Source organism: Rhagoletis pomonella, unplaced genomic scaffold (assembly GCF_013731165.1).
Source record: "Rhagoletis pomonella isolate Grant_MI unplaced genomic scaffold, Rhpom_1.0 Rhpom_scaffold_00566, whole genome shotgun sequence".
Taxonomy (NCBI): domain Eukaryota; kingdom Metazoa; phylum Arthropoda; class Insecta; order Diptera; family Tephritidae; genus Rhagoletis; species Rhagoletis pomonella.
Window position 1 is genome coordinate 24,371 of NW_023459120.1, and position 14,877 is coordinate 39,247.

The 14,877-nt window shown below is 39.2% G+C and overlaps 1 protein-coding gene across 1 annotated transcript in view; it reads left to right on the forward strand.

Moving 5' to 3' along the window:
• Positions 1 to 6: 6 nt before the first annotated feature.
• The window catches only part of LOC118751152, a 46,713-nt gene continuing 31,842 nt past the window's right edge, over positions 7 to 14,877 (forward strand). Inside the window, exons 1-2 of the mRNA XM_036485916.1 lie at positions 7 to 1,511; positions 5,716 to 5,913. Of these exons, the coding sequence (XP_036341809.1) occupies positions 45 to 1,511; positions 5,716 to 5,913 (1,665 nt within the window). The 5' untranslated portion in view covers positions 7 to 44. The remainder of the gene's footprint in view (positions 1,512 to 5,715; positions 5,914 to 14,877) is intronic.

The following is a 14,877-nucleotide window of genomic DNA, read 5'->3' on the forward strand; positions in this document are numbered from 1 at the left end:
CGACGTCAATCAATACTTCACCAACATTATCCACGAAATCCACAATGACAATCAAAAAAATTGCGCTACTCAACGATACGAATACACTGTTGCAACAACAAAATTTGTACAACCAACAACACCAACTGAAATTGGATCAAATTGAAAATTACGAAAATTATTTGGCCACTGAAACGGAACAACCACAACACTACCACCACGCACAACAACAAAAACAATTGAATTTTGAACAACTACAATATTATTCCATTCAGCCACCAATACAAAGCAAAACTACCAACAATACACAGCAGCAACAACAACAGCCACCCAATAATGGCCACAAGAAGGCCTATCCGCCGCACAGCAGTAAATTTCCGGTGACCAGCAGCAATCCGAATGGCAGCGCTACTCCGCCCGGCACCGGCGAGGAGTTCGAGTTGATGGCCATCGATGGTAGTGGGCTGCTTCAGCGCGGCGGTTCCTCATCCTATTCGTCTTCCTATGAAGAGTCGATCAGCAAGAGTTCATTCGACTCCATTGCCTACTGTCATTTACATAACAAAAACAACAACATTAACAGTCTCAACAACAACAGCAACAACATAAACCATAATCACTACAACAACACGAGTAATTCATCCAACTCATCAACGCCATCAAAGCGTTGTGTTGGCGTCGGCGGTGTCGTCAGCGCAGATAGCTCTGGAACGGGCTCAGCGTCCGGATCGGGCGGCATTGGCAGCTCATTGAACAGCTCGGCCGGCTCGTCACCCAGCGCCAACGATGCACCGCCGTTGATTGAGGGCTTGGGCGGTGCGCCGCCTGAGTATGAGTTGCTGCCACTGGCGATGTGTAAGCAGGTGGCCGCTAGCCTACTGCAACCACCAGCGGGTAAGCACCGCGAGCTGCCCGTCGATGTGCCGGACAGCTTCATTGAGATAGTAAAGACGCCGCCGCGCTATCCGCCGCCACCACATCTGTCTTCGCTCTCATCGCAGATATCGTCAAATTCGTCCAACTCGACGGCGAATACCACACTGACGCACATCAACTCATCGTCGGCCTCCTCCTACAACAACAGCAGTAACATCAACCACAGTCACAATCATACTAACGATAACTCTTTTTCGCCCACGTGCTCCTCCATCTCGGGTTCATATTCGGCTTTGGCATCCGTTTCCGCCACGGCCTCGGCTGGTGTATCGTTGTCGGCATGTTCCCCGCTCTCCATGGATCCCATTCATCATCAGTCAACGGCAACGACCACAAAGTCAACGTCCGGTGGAGGTTGCCATCCACTGAAGCAATTGGTTAAACAGAAGAGTCTGCTGTCACTGGGCTCGTTGGGCAGCTCTACTGAAAAATTAGATAAATCAGCAGCAACGCAGCGTCAGCAACCACAACCGCAAGTGCCGTCGGGTGGTGGCAGCGGTGGCATCAACGGCGGCACAAATGCAGGCGACGGCTGCTTAATGGTGGCGAGCTTGGTGGGCAAAGGTGGCAAGCCGTCATCCAAGCGCAACAATGAGGTACTACCACCACTTGTTTCTTACTCCTCTGCCCACTCTATTCACTCTGTAAACTTTGTGAAAACTGTAATACGTTTTGCCATGTACCTCTTTCTCTCGCCCCACACTCTTTGGTGCAAACTTACGCTTGGTGTCACACTGCCTCCTGTCGTATTTGCGTTGTAACAGCAGCAGTGCTATGCTCGGCTCGTAGCTCCTCTGTAGTCCTTACTTACGTTACACCATTTTTCTTTGGTGCTATCACGGCTGGCTGGTTTGCCGATCCTTTGTACATTTTTCTTTCTTCTCATTATATTCTTTCTCTTTTTATTTTTGTTATTTTAAACGTAAGTAGCTGTAGCCTCTTTGTAGTTTCCTGTAGTTTGTTTAGCACTATTTCCAGTCCAGCGGGTTTCAGCTTTATCTGAAAAAAAAGAAAAATGTATGCATGTAAATATAAGTATATTGATAGATCGAATGGTTTCAGCTTTTTCCTTATCCTTTTCTACCAAGTATCGAGATTTTCTTGTCTTATTCCCAAAGTTAATTAAAGTGTTTTCTCATAGTAATTTGTTGAGATTTATGTTCGCGCTTCCCTCCTTATTTCAAAGTGGAGCAAAAACCCCTTAGCAAATGTCTCCCTCAGATAGCCCTCATACACAAGTCTCTGTATCCTTATTCACATCTTTATGTCTTTATCTAAGTTAAGCGCACTTAACTTAACCACACGCTCTTAGGTGTCACTATTCATAAAAAGTTTTATGTTCACAAGATTATTCCATATCTGCAGGGCCACCCATAAATTCGCCAAAGTGCTACTTTTTTGGAGCTGCCACTGCCAATGAACTCGCTTTTATAACGACATTCCGTGGCGTCTCTTAAGTGGCTGCACTTGTCCTTGTCACACACGCTTGAGCTGTCGCTGCTACTGTGCGGAAACACTGAGCTTTGCTGCAACACATTAAAGCGCTTTAAAGCGCCAAATTGCAGCCAAATGTGGCAGCAACAAATTACCAACGCGTGCTGGCACAAATCCTTTGCTCGCCAGCTGCCCAGCCTCCTCACTCAACGTGCAGCAGCGCGCGCTCGTTTTTTGCGCGTGTGACGCCTCACGCTGCGTCTGCTTTTTATTTTCTCTGTCGTATTTTGTTGACAGTTATGACGCACGAAACGAATGTGTTGCAATTGAATATGCGACAGCTCCTGCTGGCGTCTGTGGCAGCGTCGTCATCGCATTCTCAACAAATCGGGTGGCTTTGCGTAACTGTTGCAGTGGCACATGTTGAGCGGTCTCTAATGGATGGTGTGAATTTTTATGACAGTTGCATTCAAAGTGGCTGCTTTTTAGCGATGTCAAGTCGTTGTCATCGTGCGCTCATAAATTTCATATTTGCCCCAAAAAATTGCGTAGTCATAAAAAAGTTGTGCGACGTGGCGTGGACTTTGTGAAGGCGAATTCACCGATGCAGATGAGCAGACACAATAAAATGAGTGTGAAATTGCATACTTAATGCGGCAATTGATGCCACGAGGGAAGGGGTCCGCCAACCACTGCCATGCTTTTGGCAGATCTAAGTACATTCGACGTGATTTTCCGACGAAACCAACAAAGTTTTTAGAGGCCATCAGTGAAATTTCTTTTTTTTCTTTTAACCTGACTTAATTTTTCTGTCGGCCCAAACTCTCTCCAAGCTGTATGACTCATTCACTGCTTCCTGATCAAGAGTTTTCTAAACGCTGAGACCCGCGCGCCATGTTCATTACCAGTTTTCACGTCTACAAAAAAGATGTATGTATTTTCTTAATGAGGTGTTCGGAAGGTAGTAACTCAGAGATAATAAGCTTTCTACATTTTGTTATGACTAGAGGATTGTATGGGATGTGCTAGTATATTGCAAGCGATGCAAAGTTTTATATGCGCTCTTAAACTTCATTAAGGTTTTCCTCGTGCTGATGAAATCTCCACTCTGCAGCATTATTCATAAAAATAAACAATATGTATGAGAGAAATTACACCTATGTCCATACATTTTTGTTTAATTTTTACAGTCATATTCTTGCCAGCCATTCGAGTTAGCATTAATTTCACACAGAAATGTAATAACTCAAATTCCAATCTCGGCCAGCTAGGAGTATCTCACTAGAAATCTCTGCTTTCGCATTTGAATTGTGGAAAATTAATTCCGCATAAAAGATACCATTTTGTTCGCAATTAGTTTTGCTTTGCTGCCGCAGGCACGTGCAAAATTTTCTCAGCTACCTTAACGTCTAACCCCTCACGTGCTCAGCACGGCGTTACTGAGCTGTGTGTGTACTAACTGGCTACTTTTTGCTGCCGGAAATTAAAGCAATCGTAATAATTTTAAATGTTGCCAATGCTGGCATGTTCCGCCTGCTGCACCCTGAGCATCAGCTACGGCGTGTGAAAATCGCAGTGCTGCGGCCACCATTGCAAGCTTCGAATGATGTGTTGCTGGGTTAGTGCACATGTTGCAGATGGCGATGGCTTATCGCATTGGTAGCGGCAATGTAAACGTGCCACAAATGCTATGTATGTGCGCAAAGCTGGTGCCGGTGACTAGGTTGAAAAGTCATGCTGTAGGCGACTGGAAAATTATGTTTCGGTGCTGACCTAAAAACGGATAGCAAAAATAAAACAGTTGGCGCGCAGGTAAATGCTAGCAAGGAGCACACACGGGTCCCACCTAATCACATAGTATACTGCATCGGAATGCAGTTAAGCGTTACTCCAAAATGTCGGGGGAGCAGTTGATCCAATTCGCGGCGCTTTTTTATGAGCAACACTTTTACTAGTGGCAACTAAAACGGTTTATGTTAATTTTCGTACTTGACGTGAGTGCTGTGCTAAGTCGTCATAGACATAAATGTTTTGGTCGCACCAAAGTTTTGGTGTCGTATAGATTTCATGAATCATAAAGTTTATTTTTCATTTAGGAACTTTTTAAAGTGCTAAAAGTAGCGAAAAGAATTCCTAGAGTGCTGTTAAGTTGACTAGTCAGCTAAGTTGTTGACCGTGAAAGAGCGAGAAATCGATGCAGTTGCAGTTCATGATATACTCAGATCTAACTGGCTGTGATTAAACAAGAATTTGGGCTCCATTTTGAGAATGAATTTATTTAATTAATTTTGCCACTGTTCATGTTCGGCTCTTGTAGCTATGCTCCAAAATTATTGATTCCTGGTGTTGATTGGTCTCAGGGTGAACGAGCAGCACCTAAGAAGAATGAATACTGTTATATATGATTTTCTATATTGGATTTACAGTTATGCTCCTGTTAGCGGAACTAATAGGTCTCACTGTGTACTTAGAAAATTATATTTACATATCTCTTCTGAAAACTTACCTTTCTCTCTTCAAGCGCTACGCAGGTGTGAGTTTTTTTCTTTTTATTTAATTTATTTCTACTTGGCCATATCCAGCTGCCCTTAGATTTCATCTTGAAAAAATATAGCTGAAAGACATTACAATAAACAAATACCCAAAATTAAATTCTCATTGACCTGCTTTTTAACCTCGTCGTGTATTATTTTAGTTCGGAGGAGTTTACATCCCTGCCGCCGTAATTGGTAAAGTTTTCGTCTTTATTTGGTACATTCTTTTTGGAATTTCCTCTATAAAGATCTATGTAGGCAAAGTAAAATTATAGCAAACAACTAATGTGAATCTCTTTTCAAAAACTTACCGTTAAGCTTTCTGTGTGAAATATCCGCCCATGGCAGAATTGAAATTACTGCAGCTCCACTTATTATGGTTTTCACTGCATGACTTACGCAATTTTTTCTTTTTATTTCATTTATTTTCTTCAATTGTATTAATTAACCATTATTTCAACTTGAGTTTTAGTATGGTCATGTCGGTCATGGCACTGACACATTTTTAACAACATCCCTCCGCTGTTTGTAGGAAATCGCCCTTCTCACCTGCAGCTCTGAAATATAAGCAAAACACTTGAACACTTTTATTTTCATTTAGCTTACACACTTACTCACCCACTCGTTTCCACAACCTCATTTTCCATTTATGTACGCTACATGCTCAACTTTCATACTGACCCACAACGAAACTAACAGCTACTACTAGTAACTAACAACTGTAATGTGGATAACGGCCTGTAAAAATATTTATTAAAATTCTTTTGGTTTTTTATTTAAAATTTTATTAATATGCATTTTTTTTACTCACCCTCCTTCGCTGCCGCCGCAGTTGAATGGTTCTGTGAAACCGGTTCCGCCACCGCGCGATCACTTGCGCATCGAAAAGGATGGTCGCCTGATAAATCGCACGCCAGCGCCACAACTTCCAGACCGGCGTATGGGTAGCAGCGGTGTAGGTGCGCCCCAGCAAATTGCACAAATTGTTGAACCGACACTGGAGCAACTGGACAGCATCAAGAAGTATCAGGTGAGTCAATATGTAAAATTATTTTCGTTTTTATTACAATGCAAATACTTATTCTGGGCACAATAGACCTGCTGGTCGCAGTGCATGCCTCTATTAATTATCTAAATACTTATTCAGCGTACGAGAGAAAACAATACGCGTTTAGATCTGCAAATTTGTTGGATTGCGTACGAAATTTGATCAGCTGTTCGCAGCGCAGTTACTTATTTTGTTTTTGCTAGTAAAGCTTGTGTTGTAAAATTCCTAAAAATATGCAACACTTTTGCGTCAAACGCTCTTTCTCGTTCGAATGATTTTACGTTGCGCCAATGCAGTGGCAGCAAAATTGTTTATTTTGCAGGCACGCTGGCATTGTAAATATTTTTTCCAGCATAGATTTGTGTTGGACGTGGCATACGCTTGATTTAACAATTTTATGAATTTATGGAATTTTACGTGCGGGAATAGTACGCACATGCTGGTCGTAAAAGTTTGTGCCACAAAATAGTTTGGGAAATTGTGGGCGCTCGACGAGAAGTATGCAAGAGTGCCCTGGGTATCTTTTAGAAACTTCCGGTAGAGAAATAAGTTTACAGCCTAAGAGGGGAAAATCAAATAATGTATATGAGTTTCAGTTCCAGAGAAGGGAATAATTAATTCATAAATACATATATAAATATTTTTTTTTTACACTAAAAAATATATTTTAAATGTGACCCAAATACCTCTTCCAACCATGCGTCGGCAAACAATATGATCATCGAACCGCAAGAGTAGTTGAGCACCTTCCCACGGGCCACTTCGACGCCACAGCCACGCACCCAGCTCCAGCTTCAGCGCGCGCAAAGCAAAATATGCAAATCGCAAATAATGTAGAATAGAAATCAAAAGTGCTTGGGAAAATGTCCGCATATGAAAAGTTCCAGAGTGGGGTGAGTAAAAGCGCAAAAGCCGCAGTGCAACAAGAGCCCGGGGTAGGTAAAGTAAAATATGAATAATTCACATGGAACAAGTGAACAAATGAAATAAAAAGAAAAAGAAAAAGCGGAGTAAATACAAAGCAGCGAGAGTGAAATATGCAGTGCTGCGAGTTGCATTGAAAAATGATATTGGAAATTCAAAGAAGCCAACCGCAATAACTGTGTAACTTCTACAACAACAAGCAAGTATAATTTGTAACGATAACAATAATCATAAGAACTATAGAGTATACATAGATTGAGCCAGGCAAGAGCACTGCGAATGAACAGAAAAGGTATGGCAATTGCACTAGCAGGTGAGTGAAAAAAACGCAACTGGAAGCAGTCGAAGGTGAGTAGGGGAGCCATAAATGTGGAGGAGTAGTATCCCCAAAGCACTTGCGCAAATATGAAGGCAAACACTGGAAATAAAATGAATGAAATAAAAAGAAAAATAGAACTAAAGCCAGCAAAATAAATATAAATGAAAAGCGGAAATGTGGCTGACGCAGATGGCATGTAACAAAGCCCATTATGCTTTGGTAAATATCACAGCCGCGTAGGTATACACAGTGCATTGGTAATAAGTGTCCATGGCTGTATATATGCAGCATGCTAAAACGTGGTGAATAGAGCGCGTACGACTCAAGTGCATGCAGCTCCAGAATCATTGCATACTTTGCGGCTTTAGCGCACGAACGGCACAAGACAGGCAATGCAGTTGGGTGAGAGAGTAGCAAAGATGGTGTGAGCGAAGCGAAGGCTAAGGGGTCAAAAGGTGAAGCAAATACAATTCCAGCAAAAAAAAAAAAAACAGAAGACGGAAAGGGCGCTGAAAATGTTTGAATTAAAATAAATATTAGATGGGATTAGTTTGCAAAGTGGATTGAAGAAAGCAAAATGTGCAGGATGCTGAAGAAAATCCTATGAATATTGATACATAGTGGGATTGAAGGGGCAGTGCATCGCAGCGCAGCAAAAGGTGAAGAGTAAAGTAAGGTAAAGAAATTCAATGGATTTCTATTGAATGCAGTGCGCCGCAGGGAGTCTCTTGATTTGGAAATGGAAATAACTGTAATAGAGTATGCTACTCACGGAAAACAAATGACAATGCATAAAATTGATTGGGAAAATTTGCTAAAAAATTTACGAAATTAAAATAAAAGATAAGCCCTGACTGAAAAGACAAGTGAAGGTTGACAATTAGATATACATACATACATACATGTTACTGTTGATCACACATAGACTCTTTAATAACTACATTATGGCCACATAAGATATCTTAGAAGCCATGAAACATTCATAAAACAATTTGGCTACTAAAATCAGAAGTTTAACACTTGAACCGATAACCATTTGGGACAGCATCGAAGGCAGGGAAAATCTTTTTATCTGGAGCTACCGGTCCTTTTGTCAGGACATAATCCAACTTATTTATAGCCCTTCACACACACTTTTGTCTATCAACGGAATGCGTTAATTTGCGCTTACCAAAGCCTACCTATATCGTAAATGAGCCCACGCGCCATGTCGCCTTCTCTTCACAAAGGAAGTTTATCGCCCACAAGTGCGCTCACCTGGGCCTTAAATAGCTGCATAAATACACTAGCAAGCAGATTACCTGTGCAATCATTGTGACAACTTCTCGCATAAAACTGGCCCGCGCCCAACACAACTGGGGCGGGGGTAAAAGTGTTTTGAAAGCCCAATGTTTGTTGTTCTTCATAGTTCTTAGCATATTTATCAAGTCATGAATTTGAGTGGCAGAAACTTGGTTGCCAACTCACTATGGCACTTTATGCCTTTTAATAACAACAAATTGAGCCGAGAACTTTTCAGATAAAAATAAACAAAGTTGTGTGCGAATTGCCCGCATAACTGTATTTGTTCATAGTTGTAATTCTATGTACATGTATGTGTATTTGTGTGGTGCGAAAATCGAGCAAATGCGTTGACAGCGATGACGCAGGGATGCTGTGTGCGGTTGGCAGGCGGGCAATATTGTAAGCATCAGCAGCACGAGCCGTTACAAAAATGGTTGACAGCTTCCGGTGGACGCCAAAGGCAAGACATAAAAATAGACGATTGCTAATAATAGCACTGCGGGAAGTTCGAAGGCGCATGTGGCTTGGGAGTGAGATTGAAAACGGAACTCAAGGAAGCGCAGAGAAGCGAAAAAGGGGGGAATAGCCTGTCGGAAGTCTTTGCGTGCAGCATTGAAGTGCCAAAGTGTCAAAGCGCGGAAATGTGAAAAAGTGCCACTCGAAGTTAAATATTATGCAAATACTTGCTAGACCATCAACCTCACGCGGTTTGTTGCGGATATGAGGAAAATCGGGCGATGAAGGGATATTGTATTGCAAGGCTTTGTTACTTTTAAGTGACAGACAACCGAATCATTCACACTTTCGTCCAGTTATAAAATTTATTCTCTAAGTTAACAAATTTTTGGTCATCAAAGCTGTGGGCATTATAAACAAAATATTGAGTAGCTTTTAGTGTGGCGGAGTGCTTTTTTTGCAAGCTTTAGTTAATGTTAATTGAAACCCATTTCTTACCGTTCTTTGTTGACGCCAGTAAGCTGGACTACTATAGTCGGTTTATTTTAAGCCTAAAATTATGCATTGGCGATGAAGCCTATTCTTCAAGGTTTTTCGAAAATACTATACTTTTATTCAAAATTAAAGTCTTGTCAGTATTTTAGAGTAGATTGCACTTGCGTATTTCTCTAGATGAAACCTTTCCGAGCAGCGAAGCGTGATACTCCAGTAAAATTAAAGTTTGCTAAAGTAAGATCAGCTTTGATTAAGTGAGTTGCCCATGTGGATTCAGATAGATATCCATTGCAGTACGCGGCAGAGGTTTACCAGCATTCTAAGCCTACATGTTCTTATGATCATTCTGATTCTTCCAACGAAACTGTGCACTTTCGGGACAAAAAATATTCAAGGGATATTCACACTTCTAAATGGAATCTGCGCTTTTCTCAGCTCTAAGGTTCGAAAAATGATTACCACGGGTGCCCTGGATGACGTCCTTGCGGCTCGATAATAATAGTTATTTTTTCGATTATCGATTATAATCTTCCAGTCGTAGGTCTCAAAGTCTGTTAAATTTCCTGGAAGAGATACGATTGACTTTTTCTCCATCCGTCTAAGAAAGGGGCATCGAATTAAGTACAAATGCGATCTCGTAGCTTAATGAACAGAGCCTCTTGTGTCTATACACGTTCTGTTCAAAATATAAACATATCCTCTGTCCGCGATTCATTGTCTCCCTGTACGCGCTAAGTCTGAAGATCGGCCTATGTAACTCACATACATATGTAGATGCCTCACTTTCGCCGTTTACCTTCAACTAATTCTGTGTTTGAAGCACTCTCCTTCATTACTTTTGCCTTCTTTGTTTATGCGCCATTATAAATACAGACAAACATTCATTCAAGTTTGCCGCCTTTACCTCTTTTATTTTGATTACAAAATTTTCAGTTGACCCATTCTATTGTGCGTCTTCATTCTATGGCCGCCATTGTCTTTTTTATGTGCTCGCTTTATGATGGCGCCATAAGCGTGAAATGACTCGGTTTTGCCATGTCATACCAGTTCTTCATTAGTCCATCATTTGGCAGTCAAAACAGTGCATATTTTATGTGGCACGCAATTTGCTTTATTTTCGTTGTTGTTGCTGGCGCTTAACCGCTTTTCGTTCTCAGTTCAAATGTCACTTTCTGTTTGCCACTTGGCAAAGACAAATTCGATGTTTTGTCGTGCAATTTTAATGACGAGGCGGTTCGAAAGTGGTTGTGGTGGTAGTTATCTACTTGAGTGCAATTTCTCTGAATTTTTTCCCTTGAACGCATTTTCTTTTTTCTCTATATTTTAATTATCTCTTGGCTGCATGCAAAGCATGCTAAGGCGGTTAATCGCAGCTTAGTGTGGTCATCAAAATCGACGAATTTATCGAATCAGCATTGTAGACTTTTTTCCTTATTTGGAATGCTTCATTTTCTATGTTTATGTATATGTATGTATAACCACTGCTGCACCTGCTCCACCTGCGCTTATGCATGGTTTTGCTTCGATGCTTCTTTTATCATCCGCTCAAACTTATTTACATACATACATATGTACGTAGTTGCCGTCACCAAGCTTTATAAGTCAAGCTTTAGTTAGCCCAGTTTGTTTTGTTGCTTCTTTTAATTTGTTTATTGTGAGTTCGTGAAATGGTAATTAGTTGCATTCACTACTCAACCAGTTCGAAATAAAAAATAAAAGGAAACTAAAAAATTTAGCAGGCTACCTGACTTAAATAATTTCAAGAAAAAAAAACTAAATAAATTTAGTATCACAGAAAGTTCCGTCTTGTTTGTTTATGCATATTAAGTATTTAGTATATGTATATTTCTTTCCATCTAAGCTGAACAAAAATGCAGTCAAACTGGTTTAATAAATGATAAAGGGGGCAAGGCGAACTCTGTTAGACACGGAATGCTAATAAACATTGAAGTTCAAATAAAAGCATACACTGCCGGCAAAAAGTGTTGGCATAAATACTTTTTTACAAAACATATATGCAACAATTTTTATTGTAATATTTTTCCGACAATTTTTTATAAAAATATGTTTCATTCCACAGCAAAACACATAAAAATATAATTTCTAAACTTTGTGCGAAACTCGCGAAAATTCGGCACAATTTCATGCAAATTTTCAACTATGCAGATTTGTAGCCCAATCAATTTTATTGTAATAAAGTAAAAGTTCTAGATAGCTACGAATCACCGTTGATTTTATGCTTTTTTTCCGCAGTCTCTTCCATACAAAAAAATTGTTTCGAAAATATTTTATATGGAAAAAATGCAAAACAACTTCAACAAAAAAATCTCAAAAATCAATGCGAAATTTAAAAAAAATCTGTTTTAAAAGTTTAAATTTTGAACGAAAATTTGCTGAATTTTCGCGAGTTTTTGCAAAAAGTTTAGAAAAAACATTTTTATATTTTTTGTTGTGAAATTAACCATATTTTTATAAAATATTATGGGAAAAATATTACAATAAAAATTGTTGCATATATTGTAAAAAAAACAGCTGTGCCAATACTTTTTGCCGGCAGTGTACATAACTCGAAAGCTTTGCATAAACCACGCATTAGGCGTTTCTGGTACATTCATGCATATGTATGCAAGTGGTGAAGATGATTGAGAAGGTGGCCGATTCACTTCACGTTTGTTAGCCAAGACTTAATCAGTCCTAGACCGACCAACATCCAACAAAAAAAAACTTTTTTTTTCTAATAGCGCTCGCCCGTCAGCAGGCAATGGCAAACCTGCGAGAATATTTCTGCTATGAAAAAGCGTATAATTAACACCAGATCTTCATAATCGTTCTAAAGAATTTTTTCTATTTTCCTGCAATGATGGTCACGATTTGAACCTCTGGTCTTACAGGCAGACTATTTCCGTCACAGAGTTCTCAAGCCAAAGTAGGCTCTTATTTTTTTGTTGTAAGTTTTTCTGGAATTTCTTTCATGAAAGATCACTTTTGAAGGTAATTTTTGTGAATTTTTTCACAGACTCACTCCCCTTTCTATGAGTAGGCTTCAGTCTGAGAGACGACTAGAAAGTCGAGGTAATGTTAATAGAAAAAAAATTATGCTCCATAAAAATTCTTAAATTTTTGCAATATTTTTGTCTTACGGAAACCTTAAATACTCTTCAGCACCCAATTCCTTGTATTTAAGTAAGTAAATCTACAGCCAAAACAAATAAACAAACAAGGAGTTAAACAGGTGTGCCATGAATGCGCTCCGCTTACAGTCACTGCTGTCGATATTATTTCCGCTGGCGGGCTATTGACCACGCTTTGGGATGTAGTGCAACCAAATATGTTGAAAAGAATTCAACCGCAAAGCCACTGCCACTGAGCTGTATGGAATGGGTGGCAGACAGGTAGGCTGAATGTCTAGTGAAGGGGTGTAGAGAGAGGTATGTGCTTGACTGTGACTGTGGAGGGTAAAGTACATAGAATTGCAATCGAGCACAACATTACCAGCAATTAACGCGCTATCAGTATGAAGCCACAACTTGTATGCCAGCATGTACAGTTGTCTACAAAATAATAGGAGTGGGATATTTTAGCCTGTTTTGGCTATTTGTCTTTAGTTTATTTAATGTTTCGTATTTTTTTGTAAAAGCCTAGCTGGTAATACAACAAACACCATATAAATTTACATTTTCAAGTTTGTACAAAAATTATAAAAATTCTGCAAATTTTCACCAAAATTTCAAACTATTTAACCAGAATCTTTAGAAAACATGTTGGTATGCAGTTTTGTAGCCCATTCAATTCTAGTCTGAAGAAGTGCAAGTTTCAAGCTGCTAAAAAATTCCGTTGATTTTTGAGAATTTTTTCGGTTGAAGGTGTTTCACGTTTTTTCCATACAAAGTATGTTCGACAATTTTCTTTTATATGGGGACAGTGCCAGCAAAAAAAATTGCCAAAAATCAACGGAATTTTTTAGCAGCTTGAAACTTGCACTTCTTCAGACTAGAATTGAATGGGCTATAAAACTGCATACCAGAATTTTCTCCGAAGATTCTGATTAAAAAGTTTGATATTTTGGTGAAAATTTACAGAATTTTAATAATTTTTGTACAAAGGTTGAAATCTGAATTTATTCGTTGTTTGTTGTATACCCAGCTTGACTTTTGTATAAAAATAATAAACATTAAATAAACCAAAGACAAATAGCAAAAACTGACCAAAATAACGCACTCCTATTATTTTGTGGACCACTGTACATATGTACATATATGTGTTCAAATTTCTATAAATACTTACGCTGACGGAAAAATAAATAGGGACGCTAAATTTTAATAAATGCTGGATATTTTTACAAGGTTTTATTAAGTTTCGCCTGTGTGTTATAAAATATTGCTATCAATTGTTGACCAACTAGCCGATGAGCTAGAGACTTGAAACTTCAAACATAGCTTTAAGGTTCATATTTGCAATGTATATTGCGATTGGTGGGCGCATAAGTCGAGATTTTTGGAAAACTTTGTTTTTTTTTTTGATTCTCAAATTTTTTATTCAGCATTAAAAAAATACCGTTGGTTTTTGCCAATTTTTTTTTTTGTTTAAGATGTGCATTTTCCTCCTCAAATATCGTGTTCTAACCGTTAAAAAGATATATGCGAATTTTTTTTTTGAAACCTTATTTTTGCTCTAGGAACATTTCTGCATCAAAAAGAAAATTTTGAAAAAAACTTCGCTTATATCGCTTTGGCGGTCTGCGTGACACAGCCAGAAAAAAAAATGCCAAAAATCAACGGTAAGTTCTAACTACTTCAAACATGCACTTTATTGTACCAAAGTGGGCTATAAAAATGCATAGCAAAAGTTTTTCTAGAAGTTCTAAATAATAAGTTTAAAATTTTGATGAAACTTTGTCGTATTTATTCTTCTACGAAGTTTGAAATTCGTACTTTCTTGGTTTTTATTAGATAGTGAGCTGTGTACCTTCATACAAAAATAATAAACATTAAATAAACAAAAGAAAACTAACCAAAACTTGTTAAAATGTCTCGTCCCTATTTGTTTGCCCGCCACTGTTTGTATAGGCTGTTAATTAAGCGTGTGTTGCATACAATGGATCGGTAATTGCAAATATATTGCATATCAGTGTATGTTTGTATGCACCACACATATGTGTTAATATATATATATGTATATGTGTGCGAGTATGCAAATGCCCACCCAACATCGCAATGGCAACCACACCCACATTTCATCTATTCTCTCATGAAAATGCATATGCAAATGCAACTCTGCAGGTGAAGTATCGCACAGAAGAATCCTCTATCAGCCGCTCAACTCACTGGCTGTGAGTGAGCGCTTGCGGAGGCGTGCGTGTACGATTGAGTGAGCGGGTTGTATGTATTTATATTCACTCACTACCCTATTTGTTGACAAACGCTAATAAATGGCAGGTGTTTTTGCGCTGTGCAGGAAATTTATTTATG